The 17,217-nt window shown below is 36.3% G+C and overlaps 2 protein-coding genes and 1 pseudogene across 2 annotated transcripts; 1 reads left to right on the top strand and 2 right to left on the bottom strand.

Annotated features, from left to right (window-relative positions):
- Window positions 1-3,894: 3,894 nt before the first annotated feature.
- LOC140954419 (uncharacterized) lies at window positions 3,895-6,417 on the bottom strand. Its single transcript, XM_073403844.1, has 2 exons — window positions 4,491-6,417; window positions 3,895-4,100 (listed from the first exon to the last, which is right to left on the bottom strand). The coding sequence occupies exons 1-2, from the start codon at window positions 6,415-6,417 to the stop codon at window positions 3,895-3,897; spliced, it is 2,133 nt and encodes a 710-aa protein (XP_073259945.1).
- A 3,824-nt stretch (window positions 6,418-10,241) lies between these two features.
- Window positions 10,242-14,670, top strand: LOC140954420 (lanC-like protein GCL2). The gene is made up of 6 exons (XM_073403845.1): window positions 10,242-10,530; window positions 10,606-10,814; window positions 12,740-12,856; window positions 12,951-13,067; window positions 13,155-13,472; window positions 14,018-14,670. The coding sequence occupies exons 1-6, from the start codon at window positions 10,242-10,244 to the stop codon at window positions 14,354-14,356; spliced, it is 1,389 nt and encodes a 462-aa protein (XP_073259946.1). The 3' UTR covers window positions 14,357-14,670.
- Window positions 14,671-15,841: 1,171 nt separating this feature from the next.
- Window positions 15,842-17,217, bottom strand: LOC118040145 (epoxide hydrolase 2-like; annotated as a pseudogene).

Below are 17,217 nucleotides of genomic sequence, written 5' to 3' on the forward strand. Positions count from 1 at the left end.
TTATATATAAAAAAAGAGTGAGCATTTCATTCTAGTTTTCAAAGAGATTTTACTAGATCTTCCATTAAAAAAAAAAAAAAAAACATTGAATCTAAAGGGATGACATGGGTGTTTAGGCAAAGAATTTGGTGTTTCATCAAGTTTCTAACAAAATCCATGCCAAGAATAAAAAAATAATATGTATTTTTAAATCATCTTAATATATTAATATTAAAAATAATTTTTTAAAACATTTATTTAAAATAAAAAATATTTTAAAAAATAACTACTACAATACTCTTAAATACATTGAAATATATAAGCCCGCTTATCAACCAAAATACCGAGAGACAATCAAATCACCATTAATGTGACATCATTTTCTATCTCCTCCTTACTTCAAATCATTATGCACCTTCACATTATGCCCATGAATCATATAACAACGAATTATATTAATTACAACTCCATACAATTCATCTATACTTGTGTCAGGAAATAACAGTCACTATTGTATTGGCAAAGCTTTCTCAATATATACAGTCCAACACAAACTGACATTTTGGATTTGATTAGGTTGTGCCAAAAAAGAAATCTTTTTAACATCGTTCAAGCACGCAGCTGAAAAGGTTGAGATTTTCCAAGAGAAAATCCCATTACAGAAGAGGCAGGGGAGGATGCAACACCAATAAAGCAAAGGAGATGAACAACACATAAAAAAACCTAACTCTAATCCTCAGAAGCAAACACTAAAATTGAAAGGTAACAAAAATTAACCTAAAAAAAAGCACGAACCATATCCAAATAGGGATCCCAAAAGTGCTATAGTTAAACTTACATATAAAAGGCAAATCTTGAGACATCTGGTGTCTTTTTTCTTTGTGGATTGTGCTTGAAAGTGTTTAGTTCCAAACTGAAGATGCTGTTAATTATTGGAGACAAACCATGTCCCACCATGTGCAAGTGGGAATACCTAATCTCCCACTTTGCACATGGTGGAGGACACAATCGACGGGCATAAATCATTGCATGATTTATGCCCCCTCACTCCCTTTGTTATATATCTATGTGCTCTGTGAAGAGCTGTGTGTTGTGTGTGCAAAACACAGAGAGAACATACAGAAGAGAAGAGAAAGCAGTAGAGAGAGCTTAAGTGTAGAGTTGAGTTGAGAAGAGTTTTCTCCTCCTCCTTGTTTTGTTGTTTGTATTGTTTGTAAGCTTCATTAATACAAACCAGTGGCTCCGTGGAGTAGGCAAGTTGCCGAACCATGTAAATTATGTGTGTTTGAGTTCTGGAATAATCCTAACAACTGGTATCAGAGCTTGTTCTTGAAAAAGAGGGTGTTTGATCCAAACTCAACAATCAAAGTTCTCAAAACGTGTTTTTGAGCATACCATCGTGTAGAGGATGACCAGACGAATCCACTGGTGAAAACCCGCCGAAGACCTGACATCCTGCATGCCCGCACGCGCCCCCACGCGCCGACGTCCAGACTGCCCACGCGCGCCACACTCCTTCCCCGCCCGGTTTCTGCAAAACGGGTCGGGTTGACCCGCCACGTCATCCGTCTAGTCAGCAATCCATACGGTCAAGCATCCACGTCATCCGTCCAGTCAGCAGTCTGTACGGTCAAGCATCCACGTCACTCAGTCCACGTCAGCATATCCATACGCCCCCGTAGGCGCTGATCTTCTGACACGTGGCTCCATCTGCACCGTTGAGGAGTTTTGAACCGGTGTGACGCATGCTCTACTCTGCTAACACGTGGCTTCATCTTCACCGTTACTGAGTTTTGATCCTGTGCGACGCAGACACTGAACTTCGGACACGTGTCCACATCTACACTGTTTATGAGTTTTGATCCGGTGCGACGCAGGCGGTACTCTGGCTGACACGCGGCTGCATCTGCACCGTCCGTTAATCCAAAACTTTGATTGCTAAAATCTGAGCCATCCGAAGTCTGATTGAGGTGATCTCAATGTCATTTCCAACGTTTTTGGCCGTTCCGGACACATTTGTAAGGTCAGATTTGGGAAATTCGAATCGGAGAAGTAGTAAAAATGGCAGATGAAATAAAGGCTGCTGGAATTGAAAAATTTGACGAGACAGATTTTGGATACTGGAAAATGCAAATTGAGGATTATCTATATGGGAAGAAACTTCATCTTCCCTTGTTGGGGAGAAAACTATAAAATATGCAAGAAGAAGATTGGCTACTTCTTGATAGACAAGTTCTAGGCATTGTCCGGCTATCCTTATCAAGAAGAGTTGCTCACAATGTTACAAAAGAAAGATCCACTGCAAGATTGATGGAAGCCTTGTCTGGGATGTATGAGAAGCCATAAGCAAATAATAAAGTGCACCTGATGAAAAAGTTGTTCAACTTGAAAATGGTCGAAAACACTTTTGTTACACAACACCTTAACAACTTTAATACCATCACAAATCAATTATCATCTGTTGAGATTGAGTTTGATGATGAGATTTGTGCACTCATCTTGCTAGCTTCACTTCCAAGCAGTTGGGAAGGCATGAGGACAACCATGAGCAATTCAGCTGGAAAATCCAAACTGAAGTATGATGACATTCGAGACTTGATTTTGGCTGAAGAAGTGCGAAGGAAAGACTCAGGTGAAAGTTCAAGCTCAGGATCAGCTCTCAACATCAACACTCGAGGGAGGAGACAAGATAGAGGCTTATCCAGAGGCAGATCAAAATCAAGATATAGAAGTAAAAGCAAGTTTAGACCCAGAAAGCAGGTTGAATGTTGGAATTGTGGCAAACCTGGTCATTTCATGAGGAGTTGCACAAAACCGAAAAAACCTGAAGCTGACTCTGCAAACGCTACCACATATGAGGTACATGATGCTTTGATTCTTGCTGTATAAAGTCCAATTGATGATTGGATTCTTGATTCTGGTGCTTGATTTCACTGTACAACTTACCATGACATGATGCTAAACTATGTTGCTGGAGATTATGGTGTGGTCTATCTGGCCGATGGACAACCAATGGTTGTTGTGGGTATAGGAGATGTGCAAATCAAGACAATGAATGGATCTACATGGAACTTGCAGAATGTAAGGCATGTTCCTGGATTAATAAAGAAGTTGATCTCTGTTGGACAGCTTGACGATAGTGGTCATGAAATACATTTTGCTGGAGGTATGTGGAAAGTATCAAAGGCATAGTTATCAGACCCGACCCGGTAGTTGACCCGGTGAAATGACGGGGTCACGGGTCTTGTGGGTTGACCCGGGTCAAGAACAAAAACACACATTAATATGATTTTTTTAACATAAAATATCACATTAATATATATACTAGCATAATTAACAAGAAAATATCACATTAACATATGTACTAGCATAATTAATTAACATTAATAGATTAGAAAGTGCATTTATCTTCAAATAAACAAACATTTAACATAATTTAAAGATAAGGATAATAAAATAACAAGTTCTAGAGATATATAATTCAACATAATAAATATAAGGTGACAACATTCAACTCTAGTTTGCATTATAATCCATAAATCAACATTTTAACTCCATTTTGCATTAGAATCCATAAATCAACATCTTTAGCTGCATAAAGAAAACAAAAGATTTTAGAATATGTTGAACACTTAACACTAATATAATTAAAAAAAAAGAAGAAGAAGAAAAGAATGGTAAAGTACAAGACCTCATTGGAATAACCATATTTTTTCTACACAACATCTTTACTTTGGTTGAATATAGGCATTGGCTTCTTTAGTGTCCATAGGAGCAAAATTTGAATCAAATACCAATGGAATTGAGCCAACCTCATTAATGCCTATTGAAACATCATCATGCTTTTGTGTATCTTCATCATCACAGTCATCTTCAATCTCATTTATATTTATCAAATCTACAATTGAAACATACTTAATCAATAAAAATGATAATCATGACACAAAGTGAAAGATCAAATATTCCATTACCTTCATTAAAAGTATCTTGAATAGTCATGGTGGATAAATCACGACGAAAGATCTCTATTTCTTCAGTTGTTAAAGATGATGGATCATCTTCTACTATCCAATTTTCAGTGTCAGAAAATGCCTCAAAATTAATTGGATCATAATTCCGTCCTTTCCAATAATTTCTACAAAATCAAAGTTAAGGTACACAATATAAGTATCAATGATGCTATGTAATAATATAAATAACTTTTGAAGAATTAGAGAAAAGAAAATACTTTTGGTTTAATCTCAGATTATAGTGGACATAAACTAGGTCATTAAGTCTGTGATGCTCCAATCGATTTCTCTTCTTAGAGTGGATGTGCTAAAAAATACTCCAATTCCTCTCGCATCCTAAAGAACTACAAGTTTGACTCAAAACTTGTATAGCTAGCTTTTGGAGATTTGGAGCACAAGTTCCATACAACACCCACCATTCATCTATATACAAAATTAATAAGTTAGATTATATCAAGATAATATTTTTAAATTACTTTGAATATGAAAATAATTACATACCTGGAGGTAAAAGGGTGCGATCATTTTTCGCAGACACTCTACCAAAGTCAAGTTCTGCATTTCTAAACAACTTCATTTCACTTGTAAGCTTGCTTAGCAGAATTGCATTTCCATTTGCACACTTCTCAACAACATCTAGAAGTCCGGAAATGGTGTTTATATATCTATCCATTAGATTGACATCATACTGAAATCGAGGATTCAACCAAAATCCCGCTGCGTAAAGCTTCCTATACAATTGTCCATCCCATCTATTGTTAATGATGTCTATGAAAGGTTGCACCTTAGTTCTTTTCTTTTGAAATCTCCTCAACATTTCTTCCTTTGTAGAATGGATAGCCTCATATAAATATCCCATAGCAGGTCTATCATCACTATCAACAATTCGTAGAACTCGAACCAATGGTTCGGTCATTAGTACAATTGATGCACATTCTTCCCAAAACATAGAGTTCAATACACTATCAACAAACCTTTTTCCTTTGCTATCTTTAGCATAAGGAGAGGAGACCCATTCTCTAGATGTCACCATAGCTCTCAAATTATCTTTGTGTACTAAAATGCTTTGCAAAGTTATGAAATTAGTAGCAAAGCGAGTAGGAGCAGGTCGAAGTATTTCTTTCCCTCCAGTGAACTTCCTCATCAAATATAGTGGATAACAATAATTATAAATATACTTTGTAATACTAGAAGCATGATCAACAACAGAACAAACTGATTGTAGCTTACCAACATCTTGGAGTATGAGGTTGATGCAATGAGCAGCACATGGAGACCAAAATATTGAAGGAAATTCTTCCACCAACAACTTGCAAGCAACAACATAATTAGAAGCATTATCAGTCACCATATGCACAATATTTTCAGGCCCAACAAATAAAACAACCTCTCTAAATAATTTATGCAACAATACAACAGTCTTTGAGGCCTCTGATGCATCTACTGTTTTTAAAAAAATAGTTCCTTTAGGGCAATATACTAAGAAATTAATTAAAGTTCTCCTCTTTTGATTTGTCCATCCATCAGCCATTAATGTACAACCGGTCTTCTTCCAAGTTTCTCGATAACCCTCAACAAAAATCTTCACTTCATCAACCGCCTTTGCTAGGTAATAACCACGAAGAGCATGAAAATTTGGTCCTTTATAACCAGGACCCATGGCTGTTATACCATCTATAGCATGCTGATAGTAAACAGAGTTTGCAGGATTGAATGGTACACATGCATCAATCATCCATTTTGCTATAGCAAGATCACATCGTTCGACAGCTTCTTTGTTTTTCCAACAACTTTGGAGAGACTTTTGAGCACCATGAGTTGTTCTTGGAATAAAATATGCCCCTAATGTTATATTTTCTTTATGTTTTCCACATCTTACAGACGATTGTTTAACAGCACCAGTGATTTTACTCTTTCCTTTATTGACAACCTTCGGTGGTAACATTAGCTTCTTACCATCAACTTCAACATCATCATCGTCATTATCATCAACATCACCTTTACAATCATCCTCTAATTGTCTAATCATCCTCTCCTCATGCTCTCTTTGTTTAGCGTTATATGGATTGAAATCTGCTTCCATTTCTCTAGCTCTCCTTTTCTTTTCAACATTCCCCTGAAGATTCAGAACCATTTGATGACGAACATCCGTAGGACATTTGCGGCATTGTTCCACTTCTCCTTTAGTTCCAGCTAAATGTTGCTTGAATCGATTAATGCCTCCACCCGCAAAAACTTTGGCACAATATAAGCATACTAATTTGGTTTTCTTACATCCCACACTAAGTTCATGAGCTTCTCTACAATGACCCCATGCCAAATCTGTTTTTCCTCTTATACCAATTGATGTTGATATGGAAATTGAAGGTTCAGATGATTGAGTAGTTGGAGGAGTGCTATTTGAAGTGCTACCATGTTGAGAAGCCATTTTATAAACCTATAGTAAATCAAATCAAACTAACATGATGAATAAAAAGGTTGCATGTGTTGGATGCTTCTTACTTTTCTAATTGAGAATAGATATCACCATCTATATCTCTTCACAAAAGTCAACATTAAAATTGAACTACGATGTTGCTATTGCTGCAAAGCTAAATCAGGTGCTCTATTTCGGTATGTATAACCCAACGAAAGCTCAAGCACATAATAAGGCAAGCATGAAAAATTGAACTATGATGATAAAAATTGAATGGTGATAAATTGCAAAAGCTTACCTCAACTAAATCAAGTCTTTTTGCTCGTTCCAGTCCAGTGTTTCACACAATGAGAGAACATTATGCCCTGCAAACATCCATAACTTTAACTGATTTCTATATCCAAGATTTCTTTAAACTTTGGCAAGCAATTCAACAACATATCAGAGTCTACTAACAACACACCCCAAAGGAGATGCAACTTCTGGCACTAAGAAATTAAAATGCAGACACAATTAAATACATCTAAAATGCTCTCTCACTGCCGCATATACCCACACTCACGGGTTAGCTGGCACAGCTTGTAAGAGTTGTTTCTCGTTGTTTTGCGGCACATCAACATATTTATCAATAGTCACAACATGCCAAGCAGCCAAGAACATACACATGCATATGCAAGAGAAGAATCTGAACAAAACAAGCGCAAACGGGGAAAAATAAAGCTCACCTTTTCCTTATTGCAGGTCCCATCCAGTGCTCAATAGGGATAATCTTCCTCAGCATCAATCCCGTGGTTGTTTACTACAAATTGGAATGCATAGTCCATGAGTCCACCCTCACAGCCACTATTGAAACTTCTATCACAGTCAACTAAATCTTGTTCCGAAAGGCTAACAAAAGATCCAGTGACAATATATCAATGGCTTCGACGGCTCTAGCAGCTGAAAACGACCAACAAGCACCTGGATAATACAACAACTGATTTAGTTCTAAAGTACATTAAGAAAAACTGAGTTCTGAAGTAACTGATGCAGTTTCCAAACCGAAAGGCTGTTCTGAAATACACTAAAACCAGCTGAATCTGCAATTCTATACCAAGCTAAGGACAGGCAGCAAATATTGTAGCATACATAATTTAGGGATGATAAAATAACTTGTAGCAAAATAGTAACTCATTTAAGCTAGAATAAAAGTTAGTGCTCGCAATCAACAATGGTGTAAATTAGTAGACTTTCAGTCAAAACACAAATATTTGCAGGATATTACAAAAAATCAATAGCAACAAAATATATGCAGATTGAAGCAGAAAGAGGACGCACATGGAATCAAGCTTCTCTTTCAAGCAATTTGTTTGTTTCTTTGGGACCATTCGACCGATGCTTGCTCGACCAAACTCCTACAAGATGACAAGATATAGCAATGGAATCAAGCTTCTCTTTCAAATTAAATTTGATTGTTTTGTCCTCTTCTGTTTTGCAAATCTATGGTAACCATTGCTAGAAAGAAAGAACTTCGAACTACAAAGAAAGAAATTAGGGTAAAAATTGAGCAGGTGACTTAGTATATATATTCCGGGTCTCACCCGAGTCAGGCCGGGTCACCCGGGTCAGGCCGGGTCTGGCCGGTTTTTTCCTTACACCGGTCTTTTGTGTTGCCCGACCCGGTTTAGGACCCGGGTCGACCCGCCGGGCCGGGCCGAGTTTAATAACTGTGATCAAAGGGTGCAATGCTTTTAGCTCGTGGAAAGAAAACCGGCACCCTATATATGACCACAAGAGTTGCAGACACCATTGCCTCTACAGAAGCAGAAAATCAGGCACAACTATGACACTGTAGACTTGGCCATATGAGTCAAAAGGGGATGAAGATACTTCAGTCGAAGGGAAAGCTGGCAGAATTAAAAAATGTCGATCTAGACATTTGTGAAAGCTGTGTTCTTGGAAAACAGAAAAAGCTCAGTTTCTTAAAGGTTGACAGAACCTTAAAACCAAGAAAGCTAGAGCTGGTACACATAGATTTATGGGGACCGTCTCTAGTAGCATCTCTTGGAGGTTCTCGGTATTATGTGACTTTCATTGATGATTTCAGCAGGAAGGTATGGGTCTACTTTCTGAAAAATAAATCTGATGTGTTTGAAACATTCAAGAAATGGAAGGCTATGGTTGAGACTGAATCAGGTCTAAAGTTGAAATGCTTGAGATCTGATAATGAAGGAGAATACATTGATGGAGGTTTCAAAGAGTATTGTGCTGTCAATGGTATCAGAATGAAAAAGACCGTTCCAGTCACACCGCAACAGAATGGCGTTGCTGAACGGATGAACATGACCATCAATGAACGAGCTAGAAGCATGAGGTTGCATTCAGGGTTACCTCAAACATTCTAGGCTAACGTAGTTCATACCGCAGTTTACTTGATGAACCGTGGACCATCAGTTCCTTTGGAATTCAGATTGCCCGAGGAAGTATGGAGAGGAAAAGAGGTACAACTCTCTCATCTAAAGGTCTTTGGGTGTGTTTCATATGTTCATATAGATTCTGATGCTCGCAACAAGTTAGATGCCAAATCCAAGAAATGTTTCTTCATTGGCTATGGAGATGAAGAATTTGGATTTCGGTTCTGGGATGATCAGAATAGAAAGATTATCAGAAGCAGGAACGTGATCTTCAATGAGAAAGTTCTGTACAAAGACAGATCAAGTGCAAAAACAGATATGGCTTATTCAGATACAAGTCCATAAGTATCTGAATTCATAAGATTAGAAGGCCTTCCCGATGTTATTGAGCAGAACAACAATCAAGAGTCTTTACAAGAAGACTCAAGCATATCTGTACCCACTACTACACAAGAAGATGTGGAGCTAATTGAACCAGATGTTCGCAGGTCTTCGAGGACTGTCAAGCCCCCACAACGGTTCACACTTCTACTGAATTATATTTTGCTGACAGATGGTGGTGAACCGCTAACTTATGAAGAATCTTTACAAGATGGAAACTCAAGCAAGTGGGAGTTAGCCATGAAGGATGAGATGAGTTCGTTGTTGAAGAACAAGACCTGGGAGCTAACCACACTACCTGAAGGAAAAAAAGCTTTACAAAACAAGTGGGTTTACAGAGTAAAGACTGAGCATGGCGGAAGCAAATGGTTCAAGGCAAGACTTGTTGTCAAAGGGTTTCAATAAAAGAAAGGCATTGACTACTCTGAGATATTTTCTCCAGTTGTGAAGCTCACAACAATCAGAGTTGTTCTGGGGATAGTAGCTATAAAGAATTTACATCTTGAACAATTAGATGTAAAAATAGCATTCCTTCATGGTGACTTGGAGGAAGACATTTACATGCAACAACCAGAGGGGTTTGCAATGCAAGGAAAGGAGAATCAAGTCTGCAAGCTACAGAAAAGCCTATACGGTTTGAAGCAAGCTCCAAGACAGTGGTACAAGAAGTTTGACAACTTTATGTGCAGTTCCGGGTATACAAGATGCCAAGCTGATCATTGTTGCTATGTCAAACATTTTGACAACTCCTACATCATTCTACTATTATATGTAGATGATATGTTGATTGCAGGATCCAGCATTGAGGAGATTGATAAGCTGAAACAATAGTTGTCAAAACAGTTTGAAATGAAGGATCTAGGAGTTGCTAAACAAATACTTGGAATGAGAATCATCAAAGATAAAGACAAAGACATACTAAAGCTCTCACAAACAGAGTATGTCAATAAGGTTCTCAGCAAGTTTAGTATGGATAATGCTAAACCAGTAAGTACACCACTGGGGAATCATTTCAAGCTCAGCAAAGATCAGTAACCAAAAACTGAGCTAGAATGTGGATACATGGATAAGATTCCATACGCCTCAATTATCGGCTCTTTGATGTATGCTATGGTCTGTACCATACCAGACATTGCCCATGCAGTGAGAGTTGTAAGCCGATATATGAGCAATCCTGGAAAGCAGCATTGGGAGGCGATGAAATGGATCATGAGGTACTTAAAAGGTTCATCGGAAACTTGTATCAGTTTCACAGCTGGTGGTTTGAAACTTGAAGGTTTTGTAGATGCTGATCTAGCAGGAGATGTTGATAGCAGAAAGATCACTACAGGATATGTTTATACTCTAGGAGGTACTGCCGTTTCATGAAGTTCTACCTTGCAAAAGATCGTTGCTCTTTCAACAACAGAAGCTGAATATGTTGCAGTCTCAGAATCTGCAAAAGAGATAGTATGGTTGCAGAGTTTTTTGAAAGAATTGGGCAAGTTGAATGGAAAAGGTACTTTGTATAGCGACAGTCAGAGTGCAATCTTCCTTGCCAAGAATCCAGCATTTCACTTCAGGACTAAGTATATTCAGATCAAATATCACTTCATCCGAAAACTACTAGACGATGAGCAACTAATGCTAGAAAAGGTCTGTGGAAGCAAGAATCCAGCTAACATGTTAACCAAAGGAGTTACACTTGATAAACTGAAGTTGTGTAAAACTTCAGTTGGCCTTCAAGGATAAAAGATAATTTCATTGTTTGTCTCCAAGTGGGAGATTGTTAATTATTGGAGACAAACCATGTCCCACCATGTGCAAGTGGGAATACCTAATCTCCCACTTTGCACATGGTAGAGGACACAATCGGCGGGCATAAATCATTGCATGATTTATGCCCCCTCACTCCCTTTGTTATATATCTATGTGCTCTGTGAAGAGCTGTGTGTTGTGTGTGCAAAACACAGAGAGAGCATACAAAAGAGAAGAGAGAGCTTGAGTGTAGAGTTGAGTTGAGAATAGTTTTCTCCTCCTCCTTGTTTTGTTGTTTGTATTGTTTGTAAGCTTCATTAATACAAACCAGTAGCTCCATGGAGTAGGCAAGTTGCCGAACCACGTAAATTGTGTGTGTTTGAGTTCTGGAATAATCCCAACAGATGCTAGTATCAGGTGCCTTTTTAATCAACCTTAAAATCAATCACAACAAAAGGAATTATGTACAATACCTTAACAACAAATGGACATCAATCTTGATTAGGAGAAAACCATAGACCAAACCCCCCGAGAAGAACATAAGAAATCTTTATCTTCTTCGACGTGTCCTCCCCCTTTTTCTCTTTTCTTGCCTAGTTGTTTCAGAAAAGTAAAAAAGAAGAAGATGAAGAAGCTGATTTGATAAGCTGCAAGTTTCCAAAAACCCAGGAGAAAAAATGTTACAGAGAAGCTGCCACGCCCATCAATAAAAAATTAAATTGTTTTTCTTACTACCCCAACACTATATTAAAGATTCATATTAGGATCATATGAAATTGGAATCCTTGATCCAGAGAAGATTAATATTATAGATGTAATGAATATAGCAGTCTTGGCTTCGACAACATATGTTTGAGGAAGTACAATTACAAACAAATTTTAACATTGTAAAACTAAGTTTTTGAATAATATGCCTCTAAAAAATTTAAAGTAACACCTAGATGATAAAAGCATTCAATAATTTTATATTTTAATTAAGGTGTTGAACTATCATGATATAGATATTAAGTAACTTTTGAACTACCTATAAAAAAGAAAGAAAGACAACTTTAGAATTATTAAGTAATGAGAAAAATTATTGAACTTTATCGAAAATGAAAAGGAAGATGAAGTTAAATACATTGGTTATATGAGCTTCAGCTTGACTCGTGCAAAAATGTTTAAAGCCCATTTAATAGATGGTACAATAAAAAGAATTTTGAACTAAGGAGTTTACTCCTCTTATAATGTTAGATTTCGGTCCTGTAATTACTAATATAATAGCTACTGTAGATTTATATGATTGTTAATTTTAGGAGCCGTGAGATTAGTTAAAATATGTACAAATTAATTCAGACACCCACATTAATAATAATAATAAAAATATTTAAAGCAATAATCACTTTGTATAATTTTTTTTAATACGAAACGTTAGTGATAAGATCAAAAGAAATATTAATTTCAATAAAAAGCAAGTATAAGATGTTATAAAATCATGTATATATAATTTTGATATATATATATATATAATAAGATTATTAATTTATATATCAAATGGGATCTATACATTTTCTTTTTAAATATATTTTATAAATTCACCAAATTATTAATTTACCATCTTGGTTTCAAGTCGATACTATAAAAATATTATTTAATGAAAATTATTAATTTTATCAAGGTTATACGGTACTAAAAAAAAGATAAAGCTTGTTTTTGGAGTTTTGAAAGTAGCGAGTCTAAATTAGCAATTCTTTCAATTCTTGTGTAAAACGCAAATTTGAAGCTACTAAAGAGGGGTGGATTCGGTTTGGACATCTGGTAATGTTGTTGAATGTATTTTATAATCTAGGGATGTGACATTTATATGTGGGCGAGCTGGTGTTTGTGCACTTGGGGCTGTAGCAGCAAAGCATGCTAATGATGAAGCATTACAGAGTTACTATCTGAGTCAATTAGGAGAGGTGGCCTTTTTGCTCTATTTTGTGTTATTTTTCATATTTTTGTAAAAAAACAAATTGGTTGTCGGTGAGTATTTATTGATTGTTTATGAAACAGATTAAGCTGTTGAGAAATCACCCTGATGAGTTGTTATATGGAAGAAGTGGATTCTTATGGGCTTGTTTGTTCCTAAATAAACACATGGGGCAGGGGACTGTCCCTGATACGACCATTGTGAGATTTCTGCTATTACCTATTTTGCCACTTTGGTTTTGAATTAGTTAAGCAGGATGTAACAGTCTAACGGTAAAATTATTGTAGCGTGCTGTTGCGAATGAAATTATAAAAAATGGAAGAGCATTGGTGAAGAAAGGAGGTTCCCCATTAATGTATGAATGGTATGGTGAGAGGTATTGGGGTGCTGCCCATGGATTGGCAGGTATTATGAATGTTTTATTGGATGTAGAGCTGAAACCTGATGAGTTTGAGCATGTCAAGGGCACCCTTAAATACATGATCAATAACTGCTTTCCCAGCGGCAACTACTCTACAAGTGAAGAAGATCGCAAGAGGGATGTTCTTGTGCATTGGTGTCATGGAGCACCTGGAATTGCTCTTACACTTGTCAAGGCAGTTAAGGTAAATTTCTCCAGTTATCTAGTTCATTGTAAGCTAATTTAAGCCCCACTGGAGCAAGAACTTGATATTTATGAATGATTCAGATTTTGACCTTTCTCCTTTAGTCATGTTAATGAGAGCATTAAATTTTCAAATTCATTGGCAAATGGCAATGGCATTTATTGCATGTGTCTGTCTTGATCTCTTCGGTATCCAATATGGCTGAATACATGAAATAAATGTTAAATCTTTGAATGAGATCTTTATTTTTGGTCTGAATCCGAGTAGGTTTTCCAACCGATTGTAGCCTTCATTTTTGTAAGAATGTTTTGTGTAGGAACAGTATTCATAGGTTTACTTGAAACTGTAACTTCTGTAGTAGCAAAGTTTATTCCTTCTTTTGATAGCTCTGATCACACATATCAGGCTGGATACTTGAAGACTGAATCTAACTAGATAGCAATATTTTTTTCCCAGATCATTTAAAATTATAGGTAGGAGCCCTTTGTCCTTGTGGAAACTACTTTGCATCAGCTTTTTACAAAATTGAAATGTGCAATGCTCAGGTTTTTGGAGATAAAGAGTTTCTGGAAGCAGCTATAAATGCTGCAGAGGTAGTGTGGAACCGTGGGCTGCTCAAGCGAGTTGGAATTTGCCATGGCATCAGTGGGAATGCGTATTTGTTTCTCTCACTGTACCAGCTAACAGGCAACATGGAGTTCTTATACAAGGCCAAAGCGTTTACTTGCTTTCTGCTGGATAGAGCTCACAAACTTATATCGGCCGGAGAGATGCATGGAGGTGATAGCCCCTACTCAATGTTTGAAGGAATGGGAGGCATGACTTATCTTTTTCTAGATATGATCGACCCATCCAAGGCTAGATTCCCTGCTTATGAACTCTAAAATCTTTTTATGAATATTAGGTCACAGTAGTTGAGTTGAATACTAGGGTAGCTCAGTGCTGTCATTTTGAGTTGTATATGAAAATGCAATGATAGGAGTCCGCCTTCAGCCTCGACAATCATGCATTATTTTACAGTAGACTATGGTATTACTAGTGTGGGGTTTGATCTCCCATCAGGCAAAGAGCCACTTTTGCTTTACATAATGGACGGGTGATCAAATGATATTAATAACAGATTCTCGAATTACATATACCAAGTATATGATCGTTTTACTGTAGAACTTTCGTGTTCTGAAATAATGGAAATCAGTAGATATCAACCAAATAGAATGGAGCAAAATGAATCCTGATGGGTAGCTCAACTAGTTAGGTTTTGGGTTTGTTCTTTAATGGTCACGAGTACAAGTTCTCTTAGGGCAACTGGAGTCTTATATGATCATTAACTTCAGGGCCTGTGGATTAATTGAGGTGTGCGCAAGCTAGTCCGAATATCCATGTTAATTAAAAAAATATCCATGTTAATACTAGCTCCATCAAAGGTCGGGATCTTGCTTAAATTAGACCTAGAAAAAGCTATTTCAATTTATTTTTTTAATTGTTTTTGAATTTTTTTAATCAAGTTTTATTTACTAGGTTAGTTTTAGCTCATTTTTAAATATTTTTGTGTTTGATAAATAATAAAATGAAAACAAATAAGAAGTTGGTTTGGAAACGTGAAAACATTGTTTTTAAGATATTTATTTGTCTCACATAAAAACAATATCTTTACAATACAATTAAAACATCTAAACCTCTAAAAAAATAAGACGATAAGATAAAGATAAGAAAAAATGTTTTTTTTATCTATAGTTTTTTGTTATAGTAACCGTTTTAAATAGACTTGAAAAATTGAAAACATTATAATGAAATATTATATCTTTTAATATTATAATTGTAAATAAAACTATATCACTGCTAATGAAATATTTATATTTTAAATTAAATTGAATAGTTGTTATTCAGTTATATCTTAATAATTACAAATATTAAAATTAATTATGAAAATTAAAGAAATTAATTCAAAAATAAATTTATCTCATTAAAATATTAAGTGTCAAATGCCATATTTTGATATTATAAATATACATATAATAACATTAGGAAGCCCACTATAAAAGTCTTTCCATCATAGCTTTTATTTAATTTACTATATATTAGAAATTCACACATATAAACACTTGGAAGATAGTGTTTTTTTTTTAGTATGAGATAAAAAATCTTTTTCTTCTTTATTCATTTATAAAATACATCAATATTTTGGACTTTAGTTTTTTTTTTTTTATCAGATTAAGAGATTAACAAAGTTATGATTGTTTTATCAGGTCACATGAGATTTTAAAATTGGTTGATTTCCTTTGTAATCTTTAATTTCTGTTTCTTCTCGTTTAATTCAACAATTGCCCATTGCAAATGAAAATAGGATAAATGGGAAATTAACCAAAATCAGATCTTAAAAGATGAAAATATCTTATTTCAAACATAGTTCCCTACATCATATCAGCTTAACACAAGTTGCGAGGCACTCTGTACCCCAGCTGGAAACCATCGTAACACTTGAAATGGTCATAGAATATAATCTTCAGTTACAATGTTTGGTGAGGAAGGTAATGATCAGCTCATTCACCTGCTTTGGGAGATTCTCATGAACAAAATGGTTCCCTTCATCAAGGAACACATTGTCCAAATCCGGTACAAAATGCTTCAGTTGCTCACTTTTTGTGTAGTCCTCCATACCCGCAAACTTTAGGAGATAGTCCTTCTGGCCATTGATCAGTAATGTTGGTGCTGTAACTTTTGGATTTGTAATTCCACAATCTATGCCTAAAGACCTGCGTCGAATTCCATGTCATCCCTCTTAGCGTAGTTTTGTTTGCATAAGAATACAGCATCCTAGACGACTTTACTGGTTACCTGTAAGGAACCTGTAATGCAAAACGAAATCCAGACTTCTCGTATAATGATGCATAAGCTGCAAGATCTTCTTCGGAGAACCACGGTGGCAGAGGAGTAGATGGGTCAACCAAGTCCATGATTTCCTGGTCATCTCTAGCTGTTGGTGGTTCAGTTCCAGAAAAGAGAATGTATACGTTTCAGCTCTACCTGGTTCCTGTGTTTGTTTAGAGAAAACAGGCAAGATCAACAATGAATTGTAATTATCATTGTCACCAAAAACTCACTCTAGGATCTGAAAGGCAAGTATCAAATACACAGGAGATAAATGAATCGTACCTGCCACCTTGTTATGTAGAACCTGATGGCATGAGATCATTTCGAATACAATTAGGACCTGGTAGCAAGAAAGGAATACCGAGGGACACAAGACCTGAAACCCTCTCAGGGTGCACAACAGCGACTAGATATGCTTTTATAGATCCAAAATCCTTCCCAATTAGAAAAACCTGGTGCCAACATCAAAGCATTACGTTTATGTATATATGCATAGAAGATCAAAATTGGAAGCTTTTTTTATGGTTTTCGACTCTTTGTTGCTAATAGAGATTCTTAGGAGGGTTTTTTTTCCACTTTCTGTTTTTCTTCCAAGTACTTCGCAAGCAATTACTAGGCCTTCATGATGAACGGCAACAGATATCCAACCAAAAGTTGAGGAAAATTCAGGACTTGGAGAAGGCATACCAAACCCATACACCTCAGAAGAATGCATGTTGTTGTCATTGAAGAAATTTTCTTGAGCCAATGGTGTTGCCCCAGGGAATGATGTGTCATCACCTATGTAGCCACCGTCATAATCACGTTGGACATGCTGCTTTGTTGGGTCATTTTGATATCCTTCAGGGTTGAATGAATCAAAGGAAGATGCCAT

Source organism: Populus alba, chromosome 13, assembly GCF_005239225.2.
Source record: "Populus alba chromosome 13, ASM523922v2, whole genome shotgun sequence".
In the NCBI taxonomy this organism is placed as follows: Eukaryota; Viridiplantae; Streptophyta; class Magnoliopsida; order Malpighiales; family Salicaceae; genus Populus; species Populus alba.